This window comes from Coregonus clupeaformis, chromosome 24, assembly GCF_020615455.1.
Source record: "Coregonus clupeaformis isolate EN_2021a chromosome 24, ASM2061545v1, whole genome shotgun sequence".
In the NCBI taxonomy this organism is placed as follows: domain Eukaryota; kingdom Metazoa; phylum Chordata; class Actinopteri; order Salmoniformes; family Salmonidae; genus Coregonus; species Coregonus clupeaformis.
This window is the reverse complement of record NC_059215.1, coordinates 44,604,743-44,625,182: the sequence shown is the minus strand read 5'-3', so window position 1 is coordinate 44,625,182 and position 20,440 is coordinate 44,604,743. Positions and strand designations below refer to the sequence as shown.

The window sequence follows — 20,440 nt, the reverse complement described above, 5'->3', positions numbered from 1 at the left end:
TACATGTTTATTTAAACTTAATAAACACTCGACAAAACAATAAACGAAACGTGAAGTCCAAGGTAGACACAAACAACATGCCTTATACGGAACAAGATCCCACAACTCAATAGTGCCAAATAGGCTGCCTAAGTATGGTCCCCAATCAGAGACAACGAGCGACAGCTGCCTCTGATTGGGAACCACACCGGCCAACATAGAAATACCCATACTAGATAGAAAACATAGAACTACACAACATAGAATATACACACCCTGACTCAACATATAAGCGTCCCCTGAGTCAGGGCGTGACAGTACCCCCCACCAAAGGTGCGGACTCTGACCGCACAACATAAACATAACAGGGTAGGGGCCGGGTGGGCATTCCGCCTCGGAGGCGGATCCGGCTCAGGGCGTGACGACCTCTCACTCTTCGCCTCCCTGTTGCGCCCCTGGTCTGGTCTAGACCTCGGCGCGTTGCTTCCCCTCTCCTTCCTCCCACTATACTCCAAGCCCTGTCTGGACCCTGGTGTGGGAGACCCCGAACCTGGAGAGGGGCTGACGTCTGGGTCTGGACTGGAGCCGCTGACCGGAGCTGGACCGGGCACCGTGGAGCGGACTTCTCAGGCTCCGGACTGGAGCCCGGTGGAGCGAACTGCTCTGGCTCCGGAGTGGAGCAGCTGACCGGAGCTAGATCAGGCACCGGTGGAGCGGACTACTCTGGCTCCGGAGTGGAGCCGCTGACCGGAGCTGGACTGGACCCCGGTGAAGCGGATTGCTCTGGCTCCGGAGTGGAGCAGCTGACCGGAGCTGAACTGGGCACCGGTGGAGCGGACTGCTCGGGTCCCGGTGGAACAGGCACGGGCCGTGCCGGACTGGACACACGCACCACTGGCTTGGTGCGAGGAGCAGGAACAGGCCGGACCGGGCTGGCGACGTGCACCACTGGCTTGGTGCGGGGAGCAGGAACGGGCCGTACCGGACTGGCGACGCGCACCACTGGCCTGGTGCGGGGAGCAGGAACAGGCCAGGCCAGGCTGGCGACGCGCACCACTGGCTTGGTGCGAGGGGCAGGAACAGGCCGGGCCGGGCTGGCGACGCGCACCACTGGCTTGGTGCGAGGGACAGGAACAGGCCGGACCGGGCTGGCGACGCGCACCACTGGCTTGGTGCGAGGGACAGGAACAGGCCGGGCCGGGCTGGCGACGCGCACCACTGGCTTGGTGCGAGGGGCAGGAACAGGCCGGGCTGGGCTGGCGACGCGCACCACTGGCTTGGTGCGAGGAGCAGGAACAGGCCGGGCCGGGCTGGCGATGCGCACCGTAGACTTGGTGCGAGTGGCAGGAACAGGCCGGACCGTACTGGGAACACACACCACTGGCCCTACGTGGGGATCAGGAACAGGCCGGACCGGACTGGCAACACACGCCAGTACCTCTCGCCGTGCCTCTACATCTTCCACCCCCTCTTCGACCAGTGGCCCCCGTAACCTGGCGGCCTCCTCTGCCAATCCGCTGGGCCGCTCTGCCGCGGTCTCCTGCTGGCCCGTCGTCCACGGCGTTAGCCCCCCCCTAAAAATATTCTGGCCGTCTCCCCTACCCGTGGACCAGGTCTCCATGTCCCTCGCCAGCCTTTCGCCCTTCTGCCATAATGTCAAGCCCTTCTCTTCCTCACTCGGCTTGACCCAGTCGAGGAGGCGAAGGAGATCTGTTAGGGATCTCCCAGGCGATGGCTCCTGGACACGCTGCTTGGTCACATCTTGGTGGTTTCTTCTGTCACGATCGTCTACCAGAGAGGAGGACCAAGGCGCAGCGTTGAATGCGAACATTTTATTATATCAAGATGATCACACGATCAAAACAACAAAAACGAAACGTGACGTCCCTGGTTACATAAACCAACCAACACGGAACAAGAAACCACAAACACAAAGTGAAAGACAGACAGTTAAATATGGCTCCCAATCAGAGACAACCAGCTGACACTCGTTGCCTCTGATTGGGAGTCACTCAGGCCAACATAGAAATACAAACATAGAATTACACACCCTGGCTCAACATAAGTGTCCCCAGAGCCAGGGCGTGACAGGTGGCTATGAAAAACTCCCTAGAAAGGCAGGAACTTTGAAAGAAACCTAGAGAGGAACCAGGCTCTGTTGGGTGGCCAGTTCTCTTCTGGCTGTGCCGGGTGGAGATTATAAGAGTACATGGCCATTAATGCCACATTGTTCTTTAAGATGTTCAAACGTTAATTGATGACCAGCTGGGTCAAATAACAACAGTGGTTGTAGAGGATGCAATAGGTCAGTACCTCAGGAGAAAATGTCAGTTGGCTTTTCATAGCCAAGCATTCAGAGGTTGAGACAGTAGGTGTGGTAGAGAGAGAGAGTCAAAAACAGCAGGTCCGGGAAAAGGTAGCATGTCCGGTGAACAGGTCAGGGTTCCATAGCCGCAGGCAGAACAGTTGAAACTGGAGCAGCAGCACGACCAGGAAGTCCTGAGGCATGGTCCTAGGGCTCAGGTCCTCTGGGAGGGGAGGGAGAGAGGGAGAGAGGGAGAGAGAGTGAATTAGAGGGAGCATACTTAAATTCACACAGGACACCGGATAAGACAGGAGAATTACAACAGATATAACAGACTGACCTAGCCCCCCGGCACATAGACTATTGCAGCATAGATACTGGAGGCTGAGATGGGGGTCGGGGGACACTGTGGCCCCGTCCGACAATACCCCCAGACAGGGCCAACCAGGCAGGATATAACCCCACCCATTTTGCCAAAGCACAGCCCCCACACCACTAGAGGGATATCAACAGACCACAAACTTACTACCCTGAGACAAGGCTGAGTATAGCCCACGAAGATCTCCTCCACCGCATGAGCCCGAGGGGGCGCAAAACCGGACAGGAAGATCATGTCAGTGACTCAACCCACTCAAGAGACGCACCCCTCCTAGGGACGGCATGGAAAAGCACTAATAAGCAAGCCAATGACTCAGCCCCTGTAATAGGGTCAGAGGTAGAGAATCCCAGTGGAGAGAGGGGAGCCGGCCAGGCAGAGACAGCAAGGGCAGTTCGTCACTCCAGTGCCTCGCCGTACACCCCTGGACCAGACTACACTCAATCATAGGACCTACTGAAGAGATGAGTCTTCAGTAAAGACTTAAAGGTCGAGACCGAGTCTGCGTCTCTCACATGGATAGGCAGACCTTTCCATAAAAATTGAGCTGTATAGGAGAAAGCTCTGCCTCCAGCTGTATGCTTAGAAATTCTAGGGACAATAAGGAGGCCTGCGTCTTGTGACCATAGCGTACGTGTAGGTACAGTGGGGAAAAAAAGTATTTAGTCAGCCACCAATTGTGCAAGTTCTCCCACTTAAAAAGATGAGAGAGGCCTGTAATTTTCATCATAGGTACACGTCAACTATGACAGACAAAATGAGAAAAGAAAATCCAGAAAATCACATTGTAGGATTTTTTATTAATTTATTTGCAAATTATGGTGGAAAATAAGTATTTGGTCACCTACAAACAAGCAAGATTTCTGGCTCTCACAGACCTGTAACTTCTTCTTTAAGAGGCTCCTCTGTCCTCCACTCGTTACCTGTATTAATGGCACCTGTTTGAACTTGTTATCAGTATAAAAGACACCTGTCCACAACCTCAAACAGTCACACTCCAAACTCCACTATGGCCAAGACCAAAGAGCTGTCAAAGGACACCAGAAACAAAATTGTAGACCTGCACCAGGCTGGGAAGACTGAATCTGCAATAGGTAAGCAGCTTGGTTTGAAGAAATCAACTGTGGGAGCAATTATTAGGATAAAATGGAAGACATACAAGACCACTGATAATCTCCCTCGATCTGGGGCTCCACGCAAGATCTCACCCCGTGGGGTCAAAATGATCACAAGAACGGTGAGCAAAAATCCCAGAACCACACGGGGGGACTTAGTGAATGACCTGCAGAGAGCTGGGACCAAAGTAACAAAGCCTACCATCAGTAACACACTACGCCGCCAGGGACTCAAATCCTGCAGTGCCAGACGTGTCCCCCTGCTTAAGCCAGTACATGTCCAGGCCCGTCTGAAGTTTGCTAGAGTGCATTTGGATGATCCAGAAGAGGATTGGGAGAATGTCATATGGTCAGATGAAACCAAAATAGAACTTTTTGGTAAAAACTCAACTCGTCGTGTTTGGAGGACAAAGAATGCTGAATTGCATCCAAAGAACACCATACCTACTGTGAAGCATGGGGGTGGAAACATCATGCTTTGGGGCTGTTTTTCTGCAAAGGGACCAGGACGACTGATCCGTGTAAAGGAAAGAGTGAATGGGGCCATGTATCGTGAGATCTTGAGTGAAAACCTCCTTCCATCAGCAAGGGCATTGAAGATGAAACGTGGCTGGGTCTTTCAGCATGACAATGATCCCAAACACACCGCCCGGGCAACGAAGGAGTGGCTTCGTAAGAAGCATTTCAAGGTCCTGGAGTGGCCTAGCCAGTCTCCAGATCTCAACCCCATAGAAAATCTTTGGAGGGAGTTGAAAGTCTGTGTTGCCCAGCGACAGCCCCAAAACATCACTGCTCTAAAGGAGATCTGCATGGAGGAATGGGCCGAAATACCAGCAACAGTGTGTGAAAACCTTGTGAAGACTTACAGAAAACGTTTGACCTGTGTCATTTCCAACAAAGGGTATATAACAAAGTATTGAGAAACTTTTGTTATTGACCAAATACTTATTTTCCACCATAATTTGCAAATAAATTCATTAAAAATCCTACAATGTGATTTTCTGGATTTTCTTTTCTCATTTTGTCTGTCATAGTTGACGTGTACCTATGATGAAAATTACAGGCCTCTCTCATCTTTTTAAGTGGGAGAACTTGCACAATTGGTGGCTGACTAAATACTTTTTTTCCCCACTGTATGTACGGCAGGACCAAATCGGAGAGATAGGTAGAGCAAGCCCATGTAATGCCTTGTAGGTTAGCAGTAAAACCTTGAAATCAGCCCTAGCCTTAACATGAAGCCAGTGTAGAGAGGCTAGCACTGGAGTAATATAAGCACATTTTTGGGTTCTAGTCAAGATTCTAGCAGCCGTGTTTAGCACTAACTGAAGTTTATTAGTGCATTATCCGGGTAGCCGGAGAGTAGAGCATTGCAGTAGTCTAATCTAGAAGTCATAAAAGCATGGATTAGCTTTTCTGCATCATTATTGGACAGAAATATTCGGATTTTTGCAATGTTACGAAGATGGGAAAAAAGCTGTCCTTGAAATATTCTTGATATATTCTTCAAAAGAGAGATCAGGGTCCAGAGTAACGCCGAGGTCCTTCACAGTTTTATTTGAGATGACTGTACAACCATCAAGATTAATTGTCAGATCCAACAGCAGATCTCTTTGTTTCTTGGGACCTGGAACTAGCATCTCTGTTGCCACCATCCATTTCCTTATGTCTGAAACACAGGCTTCCAGGGTAGGCAATTTTGGGGCTTCACCATGTTTCTTCGAAATGTACAGCTGTGTGTCGTCCGCATAGCAGTGAAAGTTGACATTGTGTTTCTGAATGACACCACCAAGAGGTAGAATAAATAGTGAAAACATTAGTGGTCCTAAAACGGAACCTTGAGGAACACCGAAACGTACAATTTATTTGTCAGAGGACAAACCATCCACAGAGACAAACTTATATATTTTCTACAAAAAGACCTAAACCAGGCAAGAACTTGTCCATGTAGACCAATTAGGGTTTCTAATCTCTCCAAAAGAATGTGGTGATCGATGGTGTCAAAAGCAGCATTAAGTTCTAGGAGCACGAGGACAGATGCAGAGCCTTGGTTTGACACTAATAAAAATGTAATTTACCACCTTCAAGAGTGCAGTCTCAGTACTATGATGGGGTCTAAAACCAGGCTGAAGAGTTTTATATACATTCTTTATTCTTCAGGAAGGCAGTGAGTTGCTGCGCAACAGCCTTTTCCAAAAATGTGGAGAGGAATGGAAGATTCGATATAGGCCAATTAGTTTTTTCACATTTTCCGGGTCAAGGTTTGGCTTTTTCAAGAGAGGCTTTATTACTGCCACTTTTAGTGAGTTTAGTACATTTCCGGAGGATAGGGAGCTGTTTATTATGTTCAACATAGGAGTGCCAAACACAGGAAGCTCTTTTAGTAGTTTAGTCAGAATAGGGTCCAGTTTGCAGCTGGAAGGTTTAGAGGCCATGACTATTTTCATGAATGTGTCAAGAGATACAGGATTAAAAAACTTGAGTGTCTCCATTGATCCTAGGTCCTGGCAGTTCTGTGATGACTCAGGACAAATTAGCTTTGGAGAAATACACAGATTCAAAGAAGAGTCCGTAATTTGATTTGTAATGATCATGATCTTTTCGTCGAACAAGTAAAATTTGGGATTGTTCTTATTCTTCTCAATTAGGTTGGAAAAATAGGATGATCGAGCAGCAGTGAGGGCTCTTCAATATTGCACGGTACTGTCTTTCCAAGCTAGTCAGAAGACTTCCAGTTGGGTGGAGCGCCAATTCCGTTCCAACGTTCTGGAAGCTTGCTTCAGGGCTCGGGTATTTTCTGTATAACAGGGAGCTAATTTCTTGTGACAAATATTTTTAGTTTTTAGGGGTGCGACTGTGAGAACAGACGTAGGGAGACGAGAAGCAGGTACAGGGAGTGAATATTTAAAATAACAGGTATTTGATCCCCTGCTGATTTTGTACGTTTGCCCACTGACAAAGACATGATCAGTCTATAATTTTAATGGTAGGTTTATTTGAACAGTGAGAGACAGAATAACAACAAAAAATTCCAGAAAAACGCATGTCAGAAATGTTATAAATTGATTTGCATTTTAATGAGGGAAATAAGTATTTGACCCCTCTGCAAAACATGACTTAGTACTTGGTGGCAAAACCCTTGTTGGCAATCACAGAGGTCAGACGTTTCTTGTAGTTGGCCACCAGGTTTGCACACATCTCAGGGGGGATTTTGTTCAACTCCTCTTTGCAGATCTTCTCCAATTCATTAAGGTTTCGAGGCTGACGTTTGGCAACTCGAACCTTCAGCTCCCTCCACAGATTGTCTATGGGATTAAGGTCTGGAGACTGGCTAGGCCACTCCAGGACCTTAATGTGCTTCTTCTTGAGCCACTCCTTTGTTGCCTTGGCCGTGTGTTTTGGGTCATTGTCATGCTGGAATACCCATCCACGACCCATTTTCAATGCCCTGGCTGAGGGAAGGAGGTTCTCACCCAAGATTTGACGGTACATGGCGCCGTCCATCGTCCCTTTGATGCGGTGAAGTTGTCCTGTCCCCTTAGCAGAAAAACACCCCCAAAGCATAATGTTTCCACCTCCATGTTTGACGGTGGGGATGGTGTTCTTGGGGTCATAGGCAGCATTCCTCCTCCTCCAAACACGGCGAGTTGAGTTGATGCCAAAGAGCTCGATTTTGGTCGCATCTGACCACAACACTTTCACCCAGTTCTCCTCTGAATCATTCAGATGTTCATTGGCAAACTTCAGATGGGCCTGTATATGTGCTTTCTTGAGCAGGGGGACCTTGCGGGCGCTGCAGGATTTAAGTCCTTCACGGCGTAGTGTGTTACCAATTGTCTTCTTGGTGACTATGTTCCCAGCTGCCTTGAGATCATTGATAAGATCCTCCCGTGTAGTTCTGGGCTGATTCCTCACCGTTCTCATGATCATTGCAACTCCACGAGGCGAGATCTTGCATGGAGCCCCAGGCCGAGGGAGATTGACAGTTATTTTGTGTTTTTTCTATTTGCGAATAATCACACCAACTGTTGTCACCTTCTCACCAAGCTGCTTGGCGATGGTCTTGTAGCCCATTCCAGCCTTGTGTAGGTCTACAATCTTGTCCCTGACATCCTTGGAGAGCTCTTTGGTCTTGGCCATGGTGGAGAGTTTTGAATCTGATTGATTGATTGCTTCTGTGGACAGGTGTCTTTTATACAGGTAACAAGCTGAGATTAGGAGCACTCCCTTTAAGAGTGTGCTCCTAATCTCAGCTCGTTACCTGTATAAAAGACACCTGGGAGCCAGAAATCTTTCTGATTGAGAGGGGATCAAATACTTATTTCCCTCATTAAAATGCAAATCATTTTTGACGTGTTTTTCTGGATTTTTTTGTTGTTATTCTGTCTCTCACTGTTCAAATAAACCTACCATTAAAATTATAGACTGATCATTTCTATGTCAGTGGGCAAACGTACAAAATCAGCAGGGGATCATATTCCCTCACTGTATATGTTCGAGATGAATGTGGAGGCTTGTCCAGTCCACACTCGGATTCGTAGAGGCTTGTACTCGTTGTACCCTAACCCCAGATACCCATTCGCATCACAGCCCACTGCTCGATTTGGTTCTAGAACAGAAGTAGATGGTGTAGGCCAACCTGGGTTGCAGCAGTCTATTTGGCATGATACTGATAAAGGACTTGGCTAGCCTAAATTAGAAACAGACCAGTGCTCAGGCTAGATGCCAGTGAATTAGTCTGTCTGTAGACAAATAAGAGGAATGTCTGTCAGGTTAGATGCTACGCTCTTGTCTAAAGTTTACCGTATGCTTCCCCGTCGAAACAGTTAGCGCATATACACTGCTCAAAAAAAAATTAAGGGAACACTAAAATAACACATCCTAGATCTGAATGAATGAAATAATCTTATTAAATACTTTTTTCTTTACATAGTTGAATGTGCTGACAACAAAATCACACAAAAATTATCAATGGAAATCAAATGTATCAACCCATGGAGGTCTGGATTTGGAGTCACCCTCAAAATTAAAATGGAAAACCACACTACAGGCTGATCCAACTTTGATGTAATGTCCTTAAAGTGAGTCAAGATGAGGCTCAGTAGTGTGTGTGGCCTCCACGTGCCTGTATGACCTCCCTACGACGCCTGGGCATGCTCCTGATGAGGTGGCGGATGGTCTCCTGAGGGATCTCCTCCCAGACCTGGACTAAAGCATCCGCCAACTCCTGGACAGTCTGTGGTGCAACGTGGCGTTGGTGGATGGAGCGAGACATGATGTCCCAGATGTGCTCAATTGGATTCAGGTCTGGGGAACGGGCGGGCCAGTCCATAGCATCAATGCCTTCCTCTTGCAGGAACTGCTGACACACTCCAGCCACACGAGGTCTAGCATTGTCTTGCATTAGGAGGAACCCAGGGCCAACCGCACCAGCATATGGTCTCACAAGGGTTCTGAGGATCTCATCTCGGTACCTAATGGCAGTCAGGCTACCTCTGGCGAGCACATGGAGGGCTGTGCGGCCCCCCAAAGAAATGCCACCCCACACCATGACTGACCCACACCAAACCGGTCATGCTGGAGGATGTTGCAGGCAGCAGAACGTTCTCCACGGCGTCTCCAGACTCTGTCACGTCTGTCACATGTTCTCAGTGTGAACCTGCTTTCATCTGTGAAGAGCACAGGGCGCCAGTGGCAAATTTGCCAATCTTGGTGTTCTCTGGCAAATGCCAAACGTCCTGCACGGTGTTGGACTGTAAGCACCACCCCCACCTGTGGACGTCGGGCCCTCATACCACCCTTATGGAGTCTGTTTCTGACCGTTTGAGCAGACACATGCACATTTGTGGCCTGCTGGAGGTCATTTTGCAGGGCTCTGGCAGTGCTCCTCCTGCTCCTCCTTGCACAAAGGCGGAGGTAGCAGTCCTGCTGCTGAGTTGTTGCCCTCCTACGGCCTCCTCCACGTCTCCTGATGTACTGGCCTGTCTCCTGGTAGCGCCTCCATGCTCTGGACACTACGCTGACAGACACAGCAAACCTTCTTGCCACAGCTCGCATTGATGTGCCATCCTGGATGAGCTGCACTACCTGAGCCACTTGTGTGGGTTGTAGACTCCGTCTCATGCTACCACTAGAGTGAGAGCACCGCCAGCATTCAAAAGTGACCAAAACATCAGCCAGGAAGCATAGGAACTGAGAAGTGGTCTGTGGTCACCACCTGCAAAACCAGTCCTTTTTTGGGGGTGTCTTGCTAATTGCCTATAATTTCCACCTGTTGTCTATTCCATTTGCACAACAGCATGTGAAATTGATTGTCAATCAGTGCTGCTTCCTAAGTGGACAGTTTTGATTTCACAGAAGTGTGATTGACTTGGAGTTACATTGTGTTGTTTAAGTGTTCCCTTTATTTTTTTGAGCAGTGTACTATGACAAAATGTTGACGTTTTGGTCTTCGGCAGTTTTTTTTCTGGCTGTTCGCCCACACCTTTTTCATTGAGTCAAGTCGAAGTTCAGTTGCTAAAGTCTACACTCCCTTCGTCGTTGATTGGTCAACAGTACTACTCCTAGTAGGAGTGGGGAATATGAAGTGTTTGTCATTCAACGAGATACTTTTTTTCACTTGCTTAATACTGCACCAAACATCTTAGTTAGATGTAAAATTGTGTGACTAAGACATATGTTTCACTGGAAATGTTGATGTTTTTCTGTACATTAAAAAAGGAAACCAGACAGGATTCAGTTTCGATGTCAGCTGTTGTAAACAATGATAATTTGGAGATCGATGAACTTGAATCTGCTTCTCAGATACATTAAATCATGTATGTTGTGAAGTTGATAATATATAATCTTTGCAACACACTCCCATCTAGTGTCGATGCGTGGGTGAATGAAAAGGCCACACTTCCATTGTTCACATAGGTCATGTCTTTAATTAGTGTTGAGCGACGGAGCCTCGACGATAACAAAAGGCGAAACAGCAACATTATCAAAAAGCTACTCGACAAGTCATTCACATTTGCCACAAATACATTATTGATAATGTCCTTCATGTTTCAAAATGTTGTTTAGACGCAACACAGCTGAGAGTTAGTGGTGCATGATCGATTACAGTGAACACAATACTGCTTTAGTTCAACAAAATGACAAATACTGTTGTATACTCTGCAAGGCAAGCGAACCAGTACTTGGATACAACATCAAAGTACTTATTCAACAGGGGACACAGGAGTTTGCCAACAGTGATAACTTGGTAGCGTGGGATAGGTTTAGTGTTAACTTACCTATGACAACAAGAGATTAATCAAGATAGGATAAAATACTTAATCTTACATCCTAAAGTTTTGTCACAACCTTATGGATAGAGCAGGCTGATGCTGTGACAACAGATATAGGCGCCAAGCAGAGCACTCTGGTTAAATTAACCTATTATTCTGTGCCTCATACCTAAACATCTCCACTGCAACAATGGTGTGGTGAGTTAATGGTAAGTGCTGCCAAGAAAGACTTGGCTGAATCATTTGCATAAATACAATGTAAATACAGACTGAAGTTCCAGGACTAGAAAGCTATTGAATATGGACGAAAAAGGCCCATATTCTGAACCAGGCTTGGCATCAGAGAAAGTAAATAGGATGTTTGCAGGGTAAAAAAAGAAAGTGCTTTAGATTTGTTAAAAGCAGGACAGATTCTGACCTTCCTTATAGTGCACTAAAAGAGAAAACAGTAGGAGAACTAGGACACATCACTGTGTTAGAGAAACAGCACGAGACAGTGAGGAGAGAGACCAGGACAATATCAGCTTTGAAAGACTAGCCTACTTTGGACCACTGCTGAAGTGCCTCATAGTGGTGTGATATACACACATGAATCATGCACACACTGACAGCTAATGCATCTATCCTGCGCTTCATCAACTGAGACACTGTCAACAGACAAAACCAGTTTACAGAAACTTAAAGAGTCAAAGCAAAGTAGGAATTCAAAAACAGTTTTTTGTTGGTTTCGCTCATGTTTTGTTCAACATTTTCTTTCTAGCGTCACTGGACCCCCAGGGACGACAGAAGACAAGAGATAAAATATGATGTGCTAACGGCAATGAGGTTCCACTCCCCTACAAACTGAAACAAGCATGTGAAGATCTGACAGACAAAAATTTAGCGGTTACAGGTTAGACATGCTTAGTATTCAGGGCTGCATTTAAGTGCCGACGACACACACATTTTCATGACACACTCACTTACAGCTGTCATTGTAAACTACTCAAGCTGTCATTGTAAACTACTCAGAGTGAACTATGGTTGGGCCGATATGATTAAATCCAATATCACGATATATCGTGAAGTGCAAGGCGATATATAATGATGTGCAAGACTATATTCTATTTGAACTTTACAAATCAAAACTGCGCAGTTTTATCAGTTAGGCTGTATCAATATGTTGAACATGAAGTCTTAATTAACGAAGCCTTATTTTTTCACCATACTAAGATTTTTAATGAGAACGTGACTATAATATAGTAAATAAGGACAAAAATTGCATAGTCTGGAATTATCAAATCAATTATATCGGCTATCTCAGTATTTGGAGTAGCATATCGTAGGAGAGGTCTCCCCAAATATCGCCCAACCCTAGAGTGAATGTTTTCGTTCAAGAAGACCATTATATTTCCAAAACGATTATCTCCCGAGTGGCGCAGTGGTCTAAGGCACTGCATCGCAGTGCTAGCTGTGCCACTAGAGATCCTAGTTCGAATCCAGGCTCTGTCGTAGCCGGCCGCGACCGGGAGACCCATGGGGCGGCGCACAATTGGCCCAGCGTCGTCCAGAGTAGGGGAGGGAATGGCCGGGCAGGGATGTTGGTAGAGCATGGCGTTTGCAATGCCAGGGTTGTGGGTTCGATTCCCACGGGGGGGGGGGCAGGATGAAAAAATGTAAAAATATAATGCATGCACTCACTAACTGTAAGTCGCTCTGGATAAGAGCGTCTGCTAAATGACTAAAATGTAAATGTAATCTTGAATGCAACCCTGATTCTACATAAGATATCTATTGAGAAGCAGGACTACAGATCGATGTCTGGCCTCTGGTACCCAAATAACCTTTCTCTAACCTTGTGACCCCTTGTTTCCTCTCTCCTGTGGATGACTATGGACAACTGTCTGTAAGTGATGATACTCTGCCCTTGTGCTTCTACTTACCATACAAATATAATAAAAACAGCAGCCCTGGGTTCCTAAAAGACACCTTTCTAGTGTGAGTGTTATTAGTAAGTAGGAGAGAGTGGGTAAATCAACACATAACCTAAATGCATCTTGTGGTCGACATCATTTTAGTGGCTAGGCTGCCAAACCCTGAGAAGGGCCTCAAGTCTGGAGATGCTTCCTCTCCTTGTCTCCTCTCCTTGACCTGCACTTACTTGGTAGGGCGATCAGGATCGGCAAATAAATAATTATATCACCTGTGCAGTTCATTCACATCAGTGCAGATTAAGAAAAGGAGACTATATTGAGATGCACCTCTGGACCCTGGCTCTAGAGGGCTACTCACCAAGGGTGGTGCGGGGTGGTTTCATCACAAAAAGTTTTAACCCACCTAACACAACTGGCCTAACCCAACCCAGTATCAACGAGATCATTGGTCATTTAAAGGGAACTACCGTAGAGTCTCAGGAGTAGCCTTCTAGCTCTGGGTGGGCAGCCCTGTTGTAAGTATCAGGTGATGGCATGTGGATATGAGAGAAATAGAGACAGGGAGGAGGAGGTGTCTCCGTCAGTGTGTCTTGCTCTTCTGTTTCTGCAGCGTGCGCTGCAGCTCTCTCAGGTTCTCTGACAGCAGCTCCACCTCGTCTAGCCTCCCGTTGAGCTTGGCGTCAAATATGTATGCCCGTATGTTATCGATCTGCTGCAGCAGCAACTCCTCCTCGATCACGTCAACGTCTGGCATCGCCTCCTCATCCTCCCCCTCGAAGGGATTGGTCGACGCTCCCGGCAGGGTACACCCAGAAGCCTCTTTAAAAGGGTTACCTTTATTGTTTTCCTCCTTCACTTCGAAAGGGTTGCCAGTGGCGCCCTCGGCCTGCCCCTGCTCTTCCTCCCCACCCTCCTCTTCCTGCTCAAACGGGTTGTACTCCTTCTTCCCGTTAGCCACCTCCTTGTGCTCCTTCTGGATCTCCTCGAAGAACGGATTGGACGGATCCTCCACAGGGGTGGAGTCTTCCTCCTCAAAGGGGTTGAGGGAGGAGCTGTTCTGTCCCTCGCCACCAGGAGGCGTCACATCTCCCCCCAGCCTCCTCAGCCGGGGGGGTGACTCCTCATCCTGGTCCGTCAGGGCAGGGAAGGCCCTCATGGACGGGGGGCTGCTCTCTGCTTTAGGGGTCAACTCTTCCTCCCCCTCTTCCTCCCTACGGAGGCTCCCTATATCGGTTAGGTTCAGTGAGCCCTGCCAGGTGTATGTGGCCTGGGATCCTGGGGCTTGGCTCTGGGCCCTGTGCTCCCTCTCCCCCCTCTCTCTGTCCTCCAGGCGCTGCAGCTCGTCCTGCTGTAGACTCTCCTCCTGGGCCAGCCTCTGGGACAGAGCGATGGCCAAGCTGGTCTGCTGCTGGTCGTACTCATCCTGGGAAACACACAGTTCAACAAATAACACCCTATTTCTACACAGTGCACTATTTTGGACCAGAGCTCTACTGGATGTGGTGCATTGTAATCACAGTACATACAACACAATGAATGCTATGATCAATACTAGTTGTTGTGGTACATGTCTGATATAATATAGGTTTCCCCACCTGCAGCTGCCTGAGGTTGTCCTCCAGCATGGCCACCTCGTCATGCCTCTGGGCGGCCTTGGCCTGCCGCAGGAACGACTGGATGTTGTCTATCTGCTGCAGCAGGGGGTCCTCCAGCTCCCCGCCCGTGTGGAGGGTATCGGAAGAGGGCAGCCATCCCCCAGCTTTGGTCATGCGGGGGGCCCTGGGGGCCTCCCCATTGGTGTTGGTGGCCGGGCGGTTCTTCTCCGAGTTCTGCCTCCTTTTTTGGACCTCCTGGGCAGCCTGGCAAGAAAATAGGAAGGTAAGCTTTTAGAGACAGCTTTATTATAAAACACTACTTGTGTTGCTTTTTGCTTGTCTGGTATCATAGACATTTTAGATCCTTTTTGGAATATCATTGTTGGGTCTTTAGTTTAAACAATAAGCAGCCTCCTCACCAGTCTCTCCTGCGTGAGTCTCTTCTCCTGCTCCTGCTTCCTCTTCTCCTTTAGTTCCTCATACTTGTCCTTAGTGGGTAGAGACATCAGACCCAGCAACTTCTCCTGCAGGAGGGTGGGAGAGAGAAGGATAGAGATGGGGGGGGGGGTGCCAGTCTGAGTTATCAATCACTGTTTAGTAAGCCATTCAGCTCATCCATAGCTGCTCTGTGTGTACAGTAGTGTACCCTCTGGGTCTCACCTGGACAAACAGTGTGGCTGTGTATCTGACCATCCTCTGCAGCTGGAGAGTCTTTGGATGGGGTTGTGGCTCCTCCTTCATTCCCAGTGTTAAGATCTTCTTACTGACATGAATATATAGAGAATGTTATAATATGGTCATTTAGAAGTCCAAAGTGACTTGCAGTTAGTTAACACATATTCTGTAAACGGTATGTACCTCAGTGCATCGATCAGTTCGTAGTATTTCTGGACTTCCATTCTCAGTCCACCAGCCGTGTCCAGGTTATAGGTGGTCTCTCCAGCACTGTGAAAATGTAAGTTTGACAATGAGGATAAACAACAGAACCAGAGCCACATATACAGTTGAAGTCGGAAGTTTACATACACCTTAGCCAAATACATTTAAACTCAGTTTTTCACAATTCCTGACATTTAATCCTAGTAAAAAGTCCCTGTCTTAGGTCAGTTAGGATCACCACTTTATTTTAAGAATGTGAAATGTCAGAATAATAGTAGAGAGAATGATTTATTTCAGCTTTTATTTATTTCATCACATTCCCAGTGGGTCAGAAGTTTACATACACTCAATTAGTATTTGGTAGCATTGCCTTTAAATTGTTTAACTTGGGTCAAACATTTCAGGTAGCCTTCCACAAGCTTCCCACAATAAGTTGGGTGAATTTTGGCCCAATCCTCCTGACAGAGCTCCCGAGTGGCGCAGTGGTCTAAGGCACTGCATCTCAGTGCTTGAGGCATCACTACAGACCTCCTGGTTAGATTCCAGGCTGTATCACAACCGGCTGTCATTGCGAGTCCCATAGGGCGGCGCACAATTGGCCCAGCGTCGTCCGGGTTTGGCCGGTGTAGGCCGTCATTGTAAATAAGAATTTGTTCTGAACTGACTTGCCTAGTTAAATAAAGGTAAAATAAAAAAATAAAAAAAGAGCTGGTGTAACTGAGTCAGGTTTGTAGGCCTCCTTGCTCGCACATGCTTTTTCAGTTCTGCCCACAAATTTTCTATAGGATTGAGGTCAGGGCTTTGTGATGGCCACTCCAATACCTTGACTTTGTTGTCCTTAAGCCATTTTGCCACAACTTTGGAAGTATGCTTGGGGTCATTGTCCATTTGGAAGACCCATTTGTGACCAAGCTTTAACTTCCTGACTGATGTCTTGAGATGTTGCTTCAATATATCCACATAATTAATAACTATTTTGTGAAGTGCACCAGTCCCTCATGCAGCAAAGCACCCCCACAGCATGATGCTGCCACCCCCGTGCCTCACGGTTGGGATGGTGTTCTTCGCCTTGCAAGCTACCCCCCCTTTTCCTCCAAACATAACGATGGTCAAACAGTTATATTTGTGTTTAATCAGACCAGAGGACATTTCTCCAAAAAGTACGATCTTTGTTCCCATGTGCAGTTGCAAACAGTAGTCTGGCGGTTTTATGGCGGTTTTGGAGCAGTGGCTTCTTCCTTGCTGAGCGGCCTTTCAGGTTGTCGATATAGGACTCGTTTTACTGTGGATATAGATACTTTTGTACCTGTTTTCTCCAGCATCTTTACAAGGTCCTTTGCTGTTGTTCTGGGATTGATTTGGACTTTTAGCACCAAAGTACATTCATCTCTAGGAGACAGAACGCATCTCCTTCCTGAGCGGTATGACGTTGCATGGTCCCATGGTGTTTATACTTGCGTACTATTGTTTGTACAGATGAACGTGGTACCTTCAGGCATTTGGAAATTGCTCCCAAGGATGAACCAGACTTGTCTACAATTTTTTTTCTGAGGTCTTGGCTGATTTCTTTTGATTTTCCCATGATGTCAAGCAAAGAGGCACTGAGTTTGAAGGTAGGCCTTGAAATACATCCACAGGTACACCTCCAATTGACTAAAATGATGTCAATTAGCCTATCAGAAGCTTCTAAAGCCATGACATCATTTTCTGGAATTTTCCAAGCGGTTTAAAGGCACAGTCAACTTAGTGTATGTAAACTTCTGACCCATTGGAATTGTGATACAGTGAATTATAAGTGAAATAATCTTTCTGTAAACAATTGTTGGAAAAATTACTTGTGTCATGCACAAAGTTGATGTCCTAACCGACTTGCCAAAACTATAGTTTGTTAACAATACATTTGTGGAGTGGTTGAAAAACGAGTTTTAATGACTCCAACCTAAGTGTATGTAAACTTCCGACTTCAACTGTAGCTCTGGTCAAATGTAGTACGCTATATAGGGAATGAGGTGTTATTTAAGACACATCTTACTTGAGAGACTCAGCCATTCTGATGTACTCTGGAGCCCTCTCATCCACCTTGTCCATGCACAGCCTCAGCCTCTGGGAGGAAGACAGGAAGATGGATGGTGAATGACAGGAAGTACACTACATAGTGAACGAGAGGAAGCACACAATAGAGCTCTGTGTTACCTCGTAGAGCTTGACGATGTCAGGCACGTAGTCTTTCTCCTCCAGTTTCTGCTGTCTCTTCATCAGGGTGTCCATGCAGTGGAGGCAGCATCGGATCCTCTCGTCGTCCTTCTCTTCCAGCATTGAGGTGACGCTGCTCAGGCTGCTGATGCTGCCCCTCCTGGAGCCCATCCCGCTAACGTTGCCCCCGCCACCCCCTGTTGGAGGGGACTGGGATTGGCCCTGGCTGCCCGTAACACTACGGGCCTCCCGCGTCCCACTGGTCAGCTTGTCTGGAGAGAAGAGAACAAACAGGGTGAGGATTCACTGAGCAACACTGAGATATGTTGAAATAATATGTAATATCGCTGGATGTGTGTAAAGACATGCACACGTTGTATATGTCCATAACGTGTTGTGTTTCCATGTATTCATTTGTGTGTCAGAGTGTGTTAATCTACTCACAAGCCAAAGGCAGGGGCACAAACTCCATGCACTTCCTACACATGATGGAGCCACAGAGGCGGCAGTGGTGTCGCCTGTTCCGAAGGTTGAACTTGTTCCCGCAGTCGGGACAGAATGGAACATCAGAGTCGCTCACCCACGACACTACAGACTTCTCAATTGCTAGAGAGAGGAAGAGAATAAGCTTTTCAGGATACACACAAAGGAAATTACACTGGGAGGAGCTGTACTCAATAAGAAGAAATGTGGGTCTGGTACAATGTGATGGTGAATACCAAAACACACTGCAATATGACCCCCACTTAACCCACCTCTAATTTTGCCTGCATCTATGTTCATCCTGTCAAAAGATGTCAGCTGAAACAGAACATAGGATACATGGTGAGTCATGTCCTTACAGTATGGGTGGTGTAACTGCTACTGTATGTGTCAAAATCAGATTGACAAACAAAAGGGCAAACGACTTGTGATTGTCTGCTGTAGTTTGTGCGAGAGTCCTCACTTTCTCCAGCCTGATAATGAGCTTGTTGACCTCGATGACGTAGTGGTCAATCCTGGCAGCTCTGTGCTTCTTAAAAAAGTCCATATGATTTCTTGTGGCTCCTATGGGGTATAGGAGGGACACCATCAGACCGGATGGAAGGGTGTTACATTACAATGTAACACCCTTATTTTCAATTCAGTTGAGATGACTCACTAGCATTCAATGACCAGACCAATTCATCTCTTACGTAGTGTAGAATTTGAGCAGTGGATGCAAAGCCCTCTACCACACCACCCCACCCCTTTCCTCTACTCCCAGTTTCCCCCCTGCATACTGCTCCCAGTCTCACCCAACTCCTGAGGCTCCCACATGTAAGGGTCCACTCCGCCGTAGTAGAAGGACTCATAACTGCCCGTCTCTGGCTTGTCTTCGCCATCCCTCTTCAGCAGCTTGTCTTTGGCTTTCTTAGCCTTCTGGACCAGACCTGCAGCCAACAGGAGAGAGTAGTGATTACTTCAAGCAAGGGTGATAGGAAGGATGCCTTCTAAAAGTATTATTAGAGGCCCTTTTGATTTAGAATTTCCTTTACTTCTCCAAGATGTGCATATTCAGTCTGGTAGAGCAAAAAAATGTACAAGAGACCAGCAGTAACAGACTCACTCTTGAGTTGTCCCCTGACATGTCGATCATCCCCAGAGTGCTCCTCCTCGTAGTGTTCCTGGAGCTGGTAGAACGACTGCAGGTCCTTCAGGCACAGCGGGCACAGGAAGCCCTCCTTCACCTCCCCTGTGCCCTCGAAAGGGGGCGGGTAGCTGGAGGCCATTTTGGTGGGGGTGGGGTGGGTGCAGGATGGTAAAAGAGACACCCGGGGTGTGTGTCTGTCTCATGCCACGCCCAACTGGGTGTGACGCCCACACCTCATCCGCTCCATTATACCAGGAGAAAGCCTGAGGCAGAAACTGATTGTTTGAAGCAGTAGAGGGGTCAAGGGTACTGACAATAACATACAGTTAAGAAGTTCAGACTTGTTTATGGAAGTCATTGTTTAGTGGCTTACTGAATGACAATTCTAAAAACGTCCAGCAAGAAAGACTTGTCAGATGACATGGCAGTCACTGATTACTTACTGAACGCTAACTGCTCACGTAAATGCTATGCAAGGCGTTACTTAAAGGAACCGCGTTTGAAAGAATAAACAGACTAGCTAACTACACAGTAACGTTAGCTAACAACAGTCGGCTGTATGTTTACAACGTTCCACAACCCAGTGATGTCTGTACTGGATAACGTTAGTTAGCTTATCTTTAGAGTAGTCATCTGTCATACCTTGTATCTGATTGAGAGACACATTGGCAGTAGGGAGGAACATAATTTGATTAGAACCAGACAGTCATAGATAGCTAACCAGTTAACGTAGAACTATTCACACTAGCTAGCTAAAATTAGCTGGCTAAAGTTAGCAAAAGGCTAACGAGCTAACTAAGAGTTAGTTACTGTAGGTAGTGATTACGTTTCGCCAGGACCGTGAGTACACCGTTTGCACTTACAAAAACAATCCAAAGACGCATTTGTGTACTTACAGATCGCAATGTAAACCTGTTAACGGTGTAGTTTATGAATTAAATGTTGACAGCTCGCTGCAACACGCTCTCCGCGGTTGAAACGTTAGCAGCCCCAGCATAGTCATGTGATTAGCATACAGCCGAGACGGGAGGAGAGAATGGACATAATGCACGTGGATGGGAAAGCCAGAAGGCACCTATTTGAATTTCTTCTGTCTGTCCAATTTTACAATAGGAAAATATACATTTATCAGAGGACAAAAGTGTTCTTGGACACACTGAACATCACATTGGTGAGTGAGGAAGGATATTCATGGTGGACCA

At 47.1% G+C, this 20,440-nt stretch overlaps 1 protein-coding gene across 2 annotated transcripts; it reads right to left on the bottom strand.

Moving 5' to 3' along the window:
* Positions 1 to 12,713: 12,713 nt before the first annotated feature.
* LOC121538586 (rabenosyn-5) lies at positions 12,714 to 20,223 on the bottom strand. Of its 2 annotated transcripts, none has more exons than XM_041846730.1 (13): positions 20,135 to 20,223; positions 19,215 to 19,513; positions 18,904 to 19,038; positions 18,573 to 18,673; positions 18,382 to 18,427; positions 18,071 to 18,232; positions 17,627 to 17,898; positions 17,466 to 17,536; positions 15,413 to 15,499; positions 15,215 to 15,317; positions 14,974 to 15,078; positions 14,555 to 14,818; positions 12,714 to 14,382 (listed from the first exon to the last, which is right to left on the bottom strand). In XM_041846730.1, exons 2-13 carry the CDS (start codon positions 19,375 to 19,377, stop codon positions 13,540 to 13,542), a joined length of 2,352 nt encoding a protein of 783 aa, XP_041702664.1. In that variant the 5' UTR covers positions 19,378 to 19,513; positions 20,135 to 20,223; the 3' UTR covers positions 12,714 to 13,539. The 2 variants fall into 2 exon arrangements, with proteins under 2 accessions (XP_041702664.1, XP_041702663.1); XM_041846729.1 differs by having other exon boundaries at positions 19,215 to 19,501.
* Between the last annotated feature and the right edge of the window lie 217 nt (positions 20,224 to 20,440).